The 13,892-nt window shown below is 46.2% G+C and overlaps 1 protein-coding gene across 1 annotated transcript in view; it reads left to right on the top strand.

Annotated features, from left to right (window-relative positions):
• Positions 1-9,702, top strand: part of adamts17 (ADAM metallopeptidase with thrombospondin type 1 motif, 17) — a 124,656-nt gene extending 114,954 nt beyond the window's left edge. The window contains exons 23-24 of the mRNA XM_056279402.1: positions 9,256-9,433; positions 9,551-9,702. Of these exons, the coding sequence (XP_056135377.1) occupies positions 9,256-9,433; positions 9,551-9,702 (330 nt within the window). The remainder of the gene's footprint in view (positions 1-9,255; positions 9,434-9,550) is intronic.
• The last annotated feature ends 4,190 nt before the right edge of the window (positions 9,703-13,892 follow it).

Below are 13,892 nucleotides of genomic sequence, written 5' to 3'. Positions count from 1 at the left end.
GTGGAGCGGTTAGTGTGGTATGCAAGCTGGAGAGGGTCCAAAGTGGAGGGGAGGCTGGACTTGATGTGCTTCATGACCAGCCTCTCAAAGCACATCATGATGATGGGAGTCAGTGCAATGGGTCGGTAGTCATTGTGGCAGGACACAGGGGACTTCTTTGGCACTGGTATGATGGTGGTAGACTTGAAACACGTGGGGATAACTGCCTGGGACAGCGAGTTGTTGAAGATGTCAGCAAGGACATCTGTCAGTTGCTCAACACAGTCTCTGAAGGCTTGGCCTGGAATTCTGTCTGGACCCGCAGCTTTGTGTGGGTTAACCCTGGAGAGGGTCTTTCTCACGTCACCTGCAGAACCCAGTCATCCATCAGGGATGTAGTCTTCACCACCAGCACGTTGTTCAGTCTCTCATATCGTGCGTAGAAGTCATTCAGTACATCTGGGAGGGTGGGGGCACCGTCACAAGTCTGAGGAGGAGGCTTGTAGCCAGTGAGGGCCTGGATGCCCTTCCACAAGCGCCGTGCGTCTCTGCTATCAGCAAAGCGGCTGTTGATTCTCTGTACGTGCTGTCTTTTTGCCTCCCTGATGCCACGTGACAGGTTGGCCCTTGCCGTCTTGAGGGCTTTCTTATCACCAGTAATACAGTATTCCGGGTCCTCAACAGTGCCCGGACTTCTGCTGTCAGCCAGGGCTTCTGGTTGGGCGACAAAGAGATTGTTTTGGTGACTGTGACACCGTCTATACATTTATTGATGTCGGCTGTCACTGTCACTGTGTATTCCTCCAGATCAATGTGCTCACCAGATGAGGCTGCTGCTTTGAAAATTGGTATTACCTAAATTTCAGCTATATATTAGAAGTTTCGATCTGGCTTTTGCCCTAACTACAGCACTGAGATAGCGCTAGTTAAAGCTGTAAATGACCTGAGAATGAACATGGATGACAAAAAACTCTAAATATTAGTACTTTTAGACATAAGCACTGCTTTTGATAATATCGATCATTAACAGACTAACAGACTGTGTTGACCTCTCTGGCTCAGTTTTAAATCGGTTTGGGGCTTATCTTTCTGGCAGAGACTATTTTTTCTCCCTTGGTGACCACTCCTTAGCTAACACTAGCATAACTTGTGGGGTTCCTCAAGGCTCCAGTCTGGGACCTGAGTTGGTCAGTCTCTATATGCTTCCACTAGGAAATATCATCGGAGAACACAGGATTAATTTTCATAGCTATATAGATGATACACATCTCTACATCGTTTTATCACCCAATGGCATCAGCCCTATTGATAAACTGGCTCAATGCATCGATCACATCAACTTGTGGATGTCACAAAATTTCTTGCAATTGAACAAATATAAGACCGAGGTTTTAGTCATTGGAGCAAAAGTCCAGAGAGAGCGATACTGCACACTAACTTAAAATCCCTGGCACAAAATGCCTTTAACTTGGATTAATATACCATCATAAAGGCCTTACTATAGTGCAAGCTGAATTATCACCATTTCTCAATTTTATTTTCAGTACCTCAGTAAATGTTCAATTGCTTCTTTTCAAAACCCCTCCTATTTGTCCATCCGTCACTAAATTTCACAGCCATTGCTTTGTTAAAATCAGTTATACACTAACTGGAGGATCTCATGGCTAAGGAGCCTTCAAAGGTAGACTGTAATGGTGTCAAACAACAACCTCTAGGCAAATAAGCCCCACTTGGTGAGTGCACTTTGCTTATATTTTTGTTTAGGTCTGAAATCTGTCGAGTGTGAGTGCGTGCGTGCGTGTGTGTGTGTGTGTGAGTTGAGTGGGAAAAGGGGGGGGGGGTGAGCATATGGGAAGACCTCCCTGGTCTCTGGTGTTGTCAATCAAGCCAAACAAAAAATGTAAATAAAATGTAATAACCAAGTGGGGCTAATGTGCTTAGAGGCCAGTTTATTACAGAAATTACCTTTAAGTCTTTATTATATTCTGGCATGGCAAAAATATTATGTCTTGCTAGTTCCAATTAATATCTTCCTCTGCAGGAATATTCCACCACCCTGACAATGTACCCTAATGAGAATAACAACAGCTTGACATTTCTGGTCTAGTGCCTGAAGTTAATGGTTGCTGTGCCAAGATGAACAGTGTCTTAGGCAATTAGCTGTGATGTGACAGGCCAATAGATATGATAAATTACCAGCAGGGATATACATGCACAATTCTTAATTTTCCTCTCCCGTACATTTGTAGGCTCTCACTGAAACAGATTGGAATATATTTGCATTGGAGAGCACGTGTACATTTTCCATAACTCTGATATTTTGTCATAATGCCAGCACAAACTTCTGTCTTAGGAGCTATTTAGCACCTCTAAAACCATTGTAAAATCGTGACAAGCATGCCTTTGTCAATGTTTGATTTGATGTAAGCTATGAGCTGCATTGGGACATGAGGTACGACATAAAGCTTAGTGCCCATGGGCAAAGATTTGCCCTTATCGTTGGAAACTCTCCACTTGTAAAGTGTGACTGTAGTTTGCTTAGTTTGTCTTGTCCTGGTAATAGCAATGAGGGGTTTAAAACCTAAATATAATCACTTCTGATTGAAGAGGAACGGTCATTTATTTTTCAAGTCTTCTTTGAAAAGGGCTGCCATGTCCCTGATAACCTTGTATTGCAGGCAGCAAGCGCTTTCCATCAAGTTGTTAAACCCTCTTCTGTCAGCTGCTGAAACATTCTCCAATAATACAGTTCTGTCATCCTCTCCCACTTCTGTGTCAATACTTAAAAATCTGCCTACCATCTGGTGCAGCCATGTCTATTAGAGCATCCAATCTTCTTCTTTTTCTTTTTCTTCATCTACTTCTTCCTCTTCTTGCTGCTCCCGTTAGGGGTCGCCACAGCGAATCATCCATTTCCATCTCTTCCTGTCCTCTGTGTCTTCCTCTGTCAGGCCAACCACCTGCATGTCCTCCCTCGCCACATCCATAAACCTCCTCTTTGGCCTTCCTCTTTTCCTCTTGCCTGGCAGCTCCATATTCAGCATCCTTCTCCCAATATACCCAGCCTCTCTGCTCCACACAGGTCCAAACCATCTCGACCTTGCTTTTCTTGTTTTGTCTCCAAACCGTCCAACCTGGGCTGTCCCTACTTATTCCTAATCCTGTCCTTCTTCGTCACCCCCAACGAAAATTTTAGCATTTTCAACTCTGCCACCTCCAGCATTGCCTCCTGTCTTTTTGTCAGTGCCACCGTCTCTAAACCATACAACATAGCTGGTCTCACTACCATCTTGTAAACCTTCCCTTTCACTCTTGCTGGTAACCCTTTTGTCGCAAATCACTCCCGACACTCTTCTCCACCCACACCACCCTGCCTGCACTCTCTTCTTGACCTGTCTTCCGCTCTCCCCGTTACTTTGAACAGTTGACCCCAAGTATTTATACTCATCCACCTTTGCCACCTCTACCCCTTGCATCCTCACCATTCTGCTGTCCTCCCTCTCGTTCACACTCATCCATTCCGTCTTGCTCCTACTGACTTTCATTCCTCTTTTCTCCGGTGCATACCTCCACCTCTCCAGACTCTTGTCCACCTGCTCCCTGCTCTCACTACAGATCACAATGTTATCCGTGAACATCATAGTCTACGGAGACTCCTGCCTGATCTCGTCCGTCAACCTGTCCATCACAATTTTAAACAAGGGCTCAGAGCTGATCCTTGATATAATCCCCACCTTCACCTTGAACCTATCCGTTACTCCTACCGCACACCTCCACTGTCACACTGCCCTCATACATATCCTGCACCACTCTTACATACTTCTGTGTCACTCCCGACTTCTTCATACAATACCACACCTCCTGTCTCAGCACCCTGTCATATGCTTTCTCTAAATCCGCAAAGACACAATGTAACTCCTTCTGGCCTCCTCTATACTCCTCCATCACCATTCTCAAAGTAAACATCACATCTGTGGTGCTCTTTCGTGGCATGAAACCATACTGCTGCTAGCTAATCATCGCCTCTCCTCTTAACCTAGCTTCTATTACTCTTTCCCATATCCTCATGCTGTGGCTGATCAACTTTATACCTTTGTAGTTACTACAGCTCCGCACATTAACCCTTATTCTTTAAGATTGGTACCAGTATGCTTCTTCTCCACTCCTCAAGCATCCTCTCACTTTCCAAGAATGGGTTAAACAGTCTGGTTAAAAACTCCACTGCCATCTCTCCTAAACATCTCCATGCCTCCACAGGTATATCATCTGGACCAACCGCCTTTCCACTCTTCATCCTCTTCATAGCTGCCCTCACTTCATCCTTGCTAATCCACCGCACTTCCTGATTCACTATCCCCACATTGTCCAACCTTCTCTCTCTCTCTCTCATTTTCTTCATTCATCAGCCCCTCAAAGTACTCCTCCCACCTTCTCAACACACTCTCCTCGCTTGTCAGCACATTTCTATCGCTATCCTTGATCGCCCTAACCTGCTGCACATTGTTCCCAGCTCGGTCCCTCTGTCTTGACAATCGGTACAAGTCCTTTTCTCCTCCCTTAGTGTCTAACCTCTCATACAACTCACCATCCACCTTTTCCTTTGCCTCTGCCACCTCTCTCTTCACCTTATGCTGCATATCCTTGTACTCCTGTCTAATTTCTTCATCTCTCTTACTATCCCACTTCTTCTTTGCCAACCTCTTCCCCGGTAAACTTTCCTGTACTTCCTCATTCCACCTCCAAGTCTCCTTGTCTTCCTTCCTCTGTCCTGATGACACACCAAGTACCTTCTTAGCTGTCTCCCTCACTATTTCTGCAGTAGCTGCCCAGCCATCTGGCAACCCTTCACTACCATCCACTGCGTGTTTTAACTCCTCCCTGAACTCCACATAACAGTCTTCCTTCTTCAACTTCCACCATTTGATCTTCGGCTGTGTCTTCACTCGCTTCCTCTTCTTGGTCTCCAAAGTCATCCTACAGACCACCATCCGATGCTGCCTGGCTATGTTCTCCCCTGTCACCACCTTGCAGTCTCCAATCGCTTTCAGATTGCACCTCCTGCATAAGATGTAGTCCATCTGTGTACACCGTCCTCCACGTTTATACATCACCCTGTGTTCCTCCCTCTTCCTGAAATATGTATTCACCACAGCTATTTCCATCCTTCTCGAAAAATCCACTACCACCTGTCCTTCCACATTCCTCTCCTTGACACCATACCTACCCATCACCTCCTCATCATCTCAGTTACCATCACCAACATACCCACTGAAGTCTGCTCCAATCACCACTCTCTTCTCTTTGGGTACACTCTCCACCACTTCATCCAACTCACTCCAGAATTCTTCTTTTTCATCCATCTCACACCCAACTTGTGGGGCATATGCGCTGACAACATTCATCATCACACCTTCGATTTCCAGCTTCATATTCATCACTCTGTCCGACTCTCTCTTCACCTCCAACACACTCTTGACATACTCTTCCTTCAGGATTACCTCTACCCCATTTCTCCTCCCATCCACACCATGGTAGAAGAGTTTGAACTCGCCTCTGATGCTGCTGGCCTTATTCCACTTCCACTTGGTCTTTTGGACATACAGTATGTCTACCTTCCTTCTCTCCATCATATCAGCCAGCTCTCTCCCTTTACCAGTCATAGTGCCAACATTCAAAGTTCCAACTCTCACCTCCACACTGCTACCCTTCCTCCTCTCCCCCTGCCTCTGGACATGTCTTCCCCCTCTTCTTCTCCTTTGTCCAACAGTTGCTTAGTTTCCACTGGCACCCTGCTGGCCAACAGTACTGGTGGCAGTCTTCGGTAATGCAGGCCTCGACCGATCCTGTATGGAAATCTGATTTTTGATCTCCACATTGGATTTGGCAAAGGTTTTACGCCAGAATAGAATACACTGGCTTGTGCATCCCCAGTGGCTCGTTTATGAGAAGGTCGGTCTATTAGAAGGTCTATTATTATTAGGTCTATTAGAAGGTCCAATAAAGATTCTATATTTAAAATCAAAGTTTGTGATTGTGATGCCCCTCCTGCTGTCTGCTGTATTGTCCTGTTTGCCAGGTGGGAGGGGCATCAGTTGATGTGGCCCATCTGGGCCCTGTAGCCTGTTTAGGTTGATGACAACAGCCTGCTCCCCCCCTCCTCTCTAACACCAGGCTGGTCCCAGCACCATATTGGTTTAGGTTTACTTTTTTGTTTGCACCCTACAACACACCAGAGTACACTTTCCACTCAGCCACACATTGCACACACAATCAGACTTCCGCATTTCATTATACATTTCTGTTAGTGATATTACTTAGTTGAATAAAGTCATTCTTTTAAATGGAAATTTCACTGCTCATAATGTGCACATCCAGGAAGTGCAGATGGTCTACATTGTTTAGTAATCTTGGTTTAACTCATATTTACAGAGAAAAAGGTCTTTTCCTGTTCAGAGAACCAGTCCTGTAGTTACTGTATGTACCAGCAAGCATTGCGCGAGGACACAACCATCTCGACAAGCCGCTATAGCCATAATGCTTTGAATACGCCCTCTCTCTCTCTCTCTCTCTCTCTCTCTCTCTCTCTCTCTCTCTCTCTCTCTCTCTCTCTCTCTCTCTCTCTCTCTCTCTCTCTCTCTCTCTCTCTCTCTCTCTCTCTCTCTCTCTCTCTCTCTCTCTCTCTCTCTCTCTCTCTCTCCCATAGTCTCTTAAGCTTTTTACTTTCCAAGTATGTGATGTCATTTGACGCGTTATCCTTAGGTGATGTTAACAGAGAACAATTTAGTTCATATAAATGGAGTAAGTTTGTTCAAGCAAATCACCGTCGTCCATGTGATGGTATGGTGCCGTAGTTACTTTTATTGTAGTCGTCCTTAAAGTCATGTGTGGACTCCAATTTTTGTCAAAAATTGTCAGTTTGATAAATTTCAAGATGTCATTGTTTTCTCTTTTTTTTTTTAAATCTGCCTTTTCATTTCCAATATAATGTACAATTCCCTTTTCCTGCTATGGTCCCATGATTGCATGACCACTGTGGTGGTTGGGAAGAGCATAGACTTCCACATGTGTCCTCCGATACATGTAGAGTCGCCGACTGCTTCTTTTAACCCGCCAGCTGCAGGTTTCTCTGGGGGAATGTATTGTCTCTTGAGGCGCACATGATTTCCCCGGCTCCACCTCAGCAGTTACGATGTCCCACCACCTGTAGGAGTCACAAGTTATAAAGGTGGGACAAAATACTCCTGTTGCCAAACGCACTCCCTACAACACACAGCCAAGCCGGAGCTGATGCTGCGATTCAAACTTAAGAACCTCAGCATTAGGATGCTTGTGTAAGATTCTGCTGCACCACCCAAGCACCCCAACATAAAATTTTGTAAATGACTATCAGCAATATAATTTAGGAATGCAGACAAAATTCATACCGAGCCACCATTTCTAGCCTGTTATGTCATAAGGAGATTTAGACAGTCTTGTGTAAACATCTCAAAATGTGTTGACAAGAGTTTGAAGTGTCAGTGATGGTCTTGTCTTTGCCCTCACTGGATTAATAGTTGGAGAGATCCTGAAGGGAGGACAGGTTGAAGCTATAAATTATCCCTGCTGACCAGATGAGACGTTGTAGTTTGGCTTTATTCAGTGTGGGGGCTGATCCAAAGCTGGAAGTTATGAAGGAAATTAGGACAGTTATATAGATGGCTTTATAGAATAGCATAGACCATCGTTCTCAGTTTCTCAAGCTCACTTCCTTCTGATGCCACAGAAAGTAGATCGATGATGCAGTCAACAGTTTCCTCCCATTTGAGATCCCTGGGACGTTGTGGTTCCCAGGAACTTGAATTACTCCGTAGTGGTGACTACTGGGCCACTGATGTGAAGGGAAGCAGGAGATAACTGCTTGTGAGAATTATTTTTAGATTTGCAGCAAGCGCAAGACAGTAAAATGAGGGAATATTGCTGCCATCTGTTCCTCATAGCGTTGTTGCTCAGCGATGAAGCTTAGCTGGGCATCAGTAAACTCTCACTTTCAAGGGCTCATAAAAACTCCCCGTGCACTTGTTTAGACGACGGTTTGTTTCCCTTACATAGAATTCCATTAAGTTATGTGTTCGCTGAAGAATCGTAAACACTGAAGCACCCAATAATGCTGTGCTACCCAGCGTAAATTACTCTGTTACCGGATTACAGTTGAAAGCTGTGTTGAAAACTGATTGAATACATTCATCAGTTGTTAATGGTGTCATGTTAATCCTGGAATTGGCCATATAGCCATATAGGTGGAAAGAAGCGGCTGGTGAGTCTACATCAGGGGTACCCAATAGGCGGCCCGCGGGCCATGTCCGGCCCGTGATGGGTTGATTTATGGTCCGCGAGAATTTTTGGAGAAATGCCAGAAGGAAGATTTTTTTTTATTTCCCTACCAAAAAAAAAAATAAAATTAATTTCTTAGTAAAAGTAAGACTAGTAATATATCGAAAAATAGATGAAAAATCTCTGTTTAAATTATAATACCTGCAACGTATCGACACCAAAACAAACTAACGAACAACATGCTGCTGGAGGTTGAGTGGCCCGTGGTTTTAAAAGTGGCCCTAAAAGTGGCCCGCCGTGAAAAGTAATTGGGGACCCCTGGTCTACATGTATCGGAGGATGCATGTAGAAGTCTGCAGCCCTCCCCGGATCGGCAGGGGGGGGGGAGCAGCGATGTGGATAATTGGCCGGATACGATTGGGGAGGATGCGGGCATGTAAGAGAGTGTGAAATGAAAATCTTCTTACCTCATTTCCCCAGTCATATTATGCACCTATTCAACAACTTATGCCCAAAAAAAAATCAAATATTCCATTTTACTTCATTTTAATGCAACTCTAATCACCCCCAACTTTCTCTTAAACAGCCTAATTTTTTTGGTCGCGTCACCAAGTCCCAACGGACGGGCAAGCAACCTTCCAAACAATAATATCATCAAATGTTTTGCACTGTCCAATCAAATCACACTGCTCCTCATGTGTTGTCCCAGCCTGATATCCTGTTTTACTCGGAAACAAGTCGTGTTATGGAAGCGAGATACACCCCGAGTGCCGTTTCATGTTGTGGTTAGCAAAAGGTGCAGCATCACCAAGTTTCAAATAAGGCCTTTTATAGAAAACAGTCATAATGTAGTACATACAGTATGGGATCCTGTGCATTTCCTAAATTAGTGGACGGTCAGTAATTTGGACTACTAGACAGTATCTCCGCCATGTGAGTTATAATCACCTTGCTTTTTTTCCCCAGTGCTCCTCATCATGTGGGAAGGGGCTGCAGTCCCGGGTGGTCCAGTGTATGCACAAAGTGACAGGCCGGCATGGAAACGAATGCCCGTCTCCGATGAGGCCCCCCACCTACCGGCCCTGCCACCAGGGCGCCTGTAATGAAAAGATCAACGTCAACACCATCACGTCGCCCAGGCTAGGTAAACCTCTATGCTGTCTGTGTGTGAATGCAAGTCAAGGGTGTTGGACTCATTTTGCTTTCCTGCCTTCCCTCCTCCCCCTCCCTCCCTCCCTCCCCCAACCCACCGTCTCGCCAGCCGCTCTGACCTACAAGTGCACGGGGGACCAGTGGACCGTGTACTGCCGCGTGATCCGAGAGAAGAACCTTTGCCAGGACATGAGATGGTACCAGCGGTGCTGTGAAACCTGTAGGGACTTTTACGCTAACAAAACACTGCACAAGCGCTAAATGACCAAAGACGGCCGCACTCCACTAAATGGCGCTCTTTTTGTAAAAAACACAAAAAAAAACAAAACAAAAAAAAGAAAGACAATTCAGATTACGTTGAGGTTGTTGTCAGCAGCGCTGCTGTTGATGGAACTTGTTGAAGTTCCCCAAAAAAAGGCGAGCGAACAAATAAGTGTACATTTCAAGTGTGGGGGGCGGGGGGCGGTCGTAGGCGTCTGGTTTCAATGAAAACTTGAAAACAGTTACGATGTTTCTTTTGCTGTGTGTGTATATATATATATATATATATATATACACACACACACACATGCACTCCTTTACACACCTAGCTGTTCCGGGGAACCTTGTGAAAACTAGTCCTGATGGCTGTATTGCACAGAATGGTTCGAAATGACTGCTAGATATGAAGTAGACTTCCTCTGCAAAGCCTCTCAGATAACATGGGAGCATCATCTGACCCGACACACACACACACACACACACACACACACACACACACACACACACACACACACAAAATAGATATCTTCTCCTCTACTCAAACACAGCCTCTGCTTTTGAGATTATTTTGCAATATTGTTAATAGTCCCTTCTTTCAATGAGTATACTATAAATCAGTGAAATTATCATAGTAAAGGATCAAATATACGTTGTAATGATATTATTTTTATCTAAAGCCATGATAGAGTATTGTAGATTTACAGAAGCATGCTAAGAGACTCCACAGGTTAGAGAACCTTGGGAAGGGGCAATGTAGCAGAATCGGGTTCTTGAGGTACGTTTTCACAGCAGGGGTTCACTTACATCCACCTACAGTCCAGCTGATGGTAATAAATCAGTCAGCTCATTTGTTATATACATTCTGAAGAGAGTTATGTGGAAGATTTGACTGAACCTAAATAAACTTGACCCGCAAAGGACAATCTGCCAAAATGTAGCAGGCACACACAAATATTACACTGTCCACAAATACTTCCCTAGTGTCCTTGAGAAATGATGAGGAAACATTCATTACGCCAAATAAATACATCTACTTTGAAAATAAATGAACCAAATTTATAAATTCTTTTTTTTTTTAAAGCTGCCATTTAGCACGGCTTCAGAGCATCGTCTCGCACACCACAACTTGCCGTCACATTTGCGGATCATATTGCATCTTTGTGTAACCCGCTTGCCATTTGTGGTATTTATTCTCTATTTGTGTCCTGCAGCAGATCCATCAGAGAAACCCGCGCTAGGTACGAGGGGATGTTTCTTGTTAAACGCCTGTGGGCGGCGAGACGTACGTTCAGAGTAACGCAGGAAGGCCGCTTCACATGCAGAGCAGCACGCTGCGAGGCAACTTGTACAAGTACCCATCCACCCATCCACCCACCCATCCACCCATCCATCCACCCATTATCCAAACACTCATCCTGCTCTCCGAGTCGTGGGGATGCCGGAGCTTCAGCTCCACACACATCTATTTTCTCATTTACTTATGATAACTCTCATCTTAATAATGATAATGATCATTTCATTTACATAGCACTTTGTCTGTTGCAAGACAAAATGAGCACAATTCACTTCTTACTCACAAATGATATGATCCACAAATGTTAGCAGCACGTTGGTCTAAAGGCACACTGACCAAAACGTTCATTTGGAAATTTGGACATTTGCAAAACATCTCATTTTACTCCGAGTGACTGCACCCATTCAAGTCAAGACGTGCTCAGACCTGCTCTGGAGATTGTTTGACGTGAATATCATCACATCAGTTTGCATAACAAGACGTATTTATTTGTGGACGTTGGAATATTTGTGGAGAAAAGTAAATTTTTGGCTATTGTCCTTCGTGCGTGATGGTCCTAAGTCCGGTGTGATCTTCCGTAGACAGAACTCGCCGTGTTCCTCATCTCCCCCCTGCAGGGTACAGACTTGGGATTCTGGTTTTCCTGGTAAATGTCTGGGGGGGATCAGACAGTCAGCGGCAGAACTCGTGAGGTAGATCTGCCGGAAGGAGGAGGTAAGGGAGGCAGACACCCAGACCCGCGCCGGGGAGTTGTTGGAGGTCATGTATTCGTAGTTTGAGATGACCAGATGTGCCCCTGAGCCATCGGAAACAATAGCTAGCACATATAGCGTCGCATGAAAGAGGAAAACAAAGATGACACTACAAATGGTAGATGGAGTTACACTCTCACTGGTGCCGTATTCAGGTCGACATTGTCAGCAGCTTCTTGCGTCTCTGCGTCCCACGGTTGCCTCCCACCGTGGCCGCCAGAGGCCGCAGCCTTCTGGGTTAGTCAGCAGGAGTCGTCAGGTTTATAAAACATTGAATTTCAGTCAACCACAGTCTGCGTTCGCTTTCGGTCATTTTTGTTCTGGTTTTCACTGAGCATTCTGTTTGTTTGTTTGTTGTTGTTTTTCTTCTTTTGGTTGTTTTTGTTGTTTAAAACCCAGACACTGTCAAACGTTGTCCCAGACTTGTGTGTGGGTGGGTGTTTTACCGGCCGTGGTCTCTGGAGCTGATTCTTAAAGACCACCGGGTCCGAACACAGAGAGAACCCGATCATGAAGGCCGGGGCGGGCGGGAGACCCGATAAAGGGTCCTGCTCAGTCCAGATGCTGAGAAAAGCAAACGCTACCATGGTACAGAAAGTGGTGCAGCCGTTCAGGGTGAGCTACTCTGAGTTTAAAGCAGTGGTTCCCAAACGTTTATAACACCACCACCCCCCCAACAAGCACACACATACACACACACTGCTCCCCACCCAGCTTGGTAGAATGAATTGTTATCAATAGATTTATTTAAAAAAGGACTTTCTGCCTAAGAATAATGATGCAACTATAGTTCATACTAGTTTATTGTATTGAACATGCAAAACAAGTGCAATTGATGCGGCAGATGGTTCCCTGCCGCAGTGAAATAATGATTCGGACAAATATTGACAACTTTGCCATATTAACATGTATGTGAGCCTGTTTGAATACACACTTCATGTGAATTATGTATTAGAAAAGCATGTATTTTTTAATTGGTTGTGCTTGAATGTCTTAATCGTCTTTCTTCTCAACCCCCGTCGTTCCCCAAATGCCTCCCCCGGGGGTGGTGGGGGGGGACAGTTTGGGAACCAGTGGTTTAAAAGGTTCACCTTTGCTTTGAGGATCACAGCCGGGGCGGTATGCAGTATTTGAGGCTGTTTACACCGGGCATTAATACCCGCCTTGGGTGGTGATCCGATCACAAGTGGACAGCTCTTGAGCAAGGAAGGTGTGGAAGCACCCCAGTGCGTCCTCAGCACGTCTTGAGATCCGGTCGCCCAGGCCAACATTCGGAGGTGGCTTGGGACGCATTTGCCCACATCGCATTTGAAGTGTAAACACGCGTGTCCCAGGCCACGATGAAGGACCGAGGGACCGTCTACTCGACTGACCAAAGCCTCCTCTGGCTTTAGTTTAGTTTAGTTTTGTTTTTGTTTTGTTGTTTGTTTACCTCATCTGTAATTTCTGACACACATCAGACCCACAACTGTAGAAGCGCCCCCGGCTGCTTGCACATTCAAGTTCAACTTCAGGTTCAGTGTTTATTTATTTGTTTATTTACGTGATTGACACGTCCATGCCGCAGGGAGGGTTCGAGATAAAGGCGGACACGGTTTTAGGTGTTTAAACAACGTTTTATTTAATAATGTCTTTCATTCGTTCACTGGTGCCGGGCCGGTGCGCTCTGGTGCCAGGCCGGTGTGCTCTGGTGCCGGGCCGGTGCGCTCTGGTGCCGGGCCGGTGCGGTGAGCTCTGGTGCCGGGCCGGTGAGCTCTGGTGCCGGGGCGGTGCGCTCTGGTGCCGGGCCGGTGAGCTCTGGTGCAGGGGCGGTGCGCTCTGGTGCCGGGCCGGTCAGCTCTGGTGCCGGGCCGGTCAGCTCTGGTGCAGGGCCGGTGAGCTCTGGTGCCGGGCCGGTGCGGTGAGCTCTGGTGCCGGGCCAGTGAGCTCTGGTGCAGGGGCGGTGAGCTCGGGTGCCGGGCCGGTCAGCTCTGGTGCAGAGGCGGTGCGCTCTGGTGCCGGGCCGGTCAGCTCTGGTGCCAGGGCGGTGCGCTTTGGTGCCGGGCCGGTCAGCTCTGGTGCCGGGCCGGTGAGCTCTGGTGCCGGGTCGGTGAGCTCTGGTGCTGGAGCCGTTTCCTCGCTCTCCTTTCCGAGTGCGTGGCTCC

This window comes from Lampris incognitus, chromosome 4 (genome assembly GCF_029633865.1).
Source record: "Lampris incognitus isolate fLamInc1 chromosome 4, fLamInc1.hap2, whole genome shotgun sequence".
Lineage (NCBI taxonomy): Eukaryota > Metazoa > Chordata > Actinopteri > Lampriformes > Lampridae > Lampris > Lampris incognitus.
Note: the sequence above shows the minus strand (reverse complement) of the source record. Positions and strands in the feature narration are given on the sequence as shown.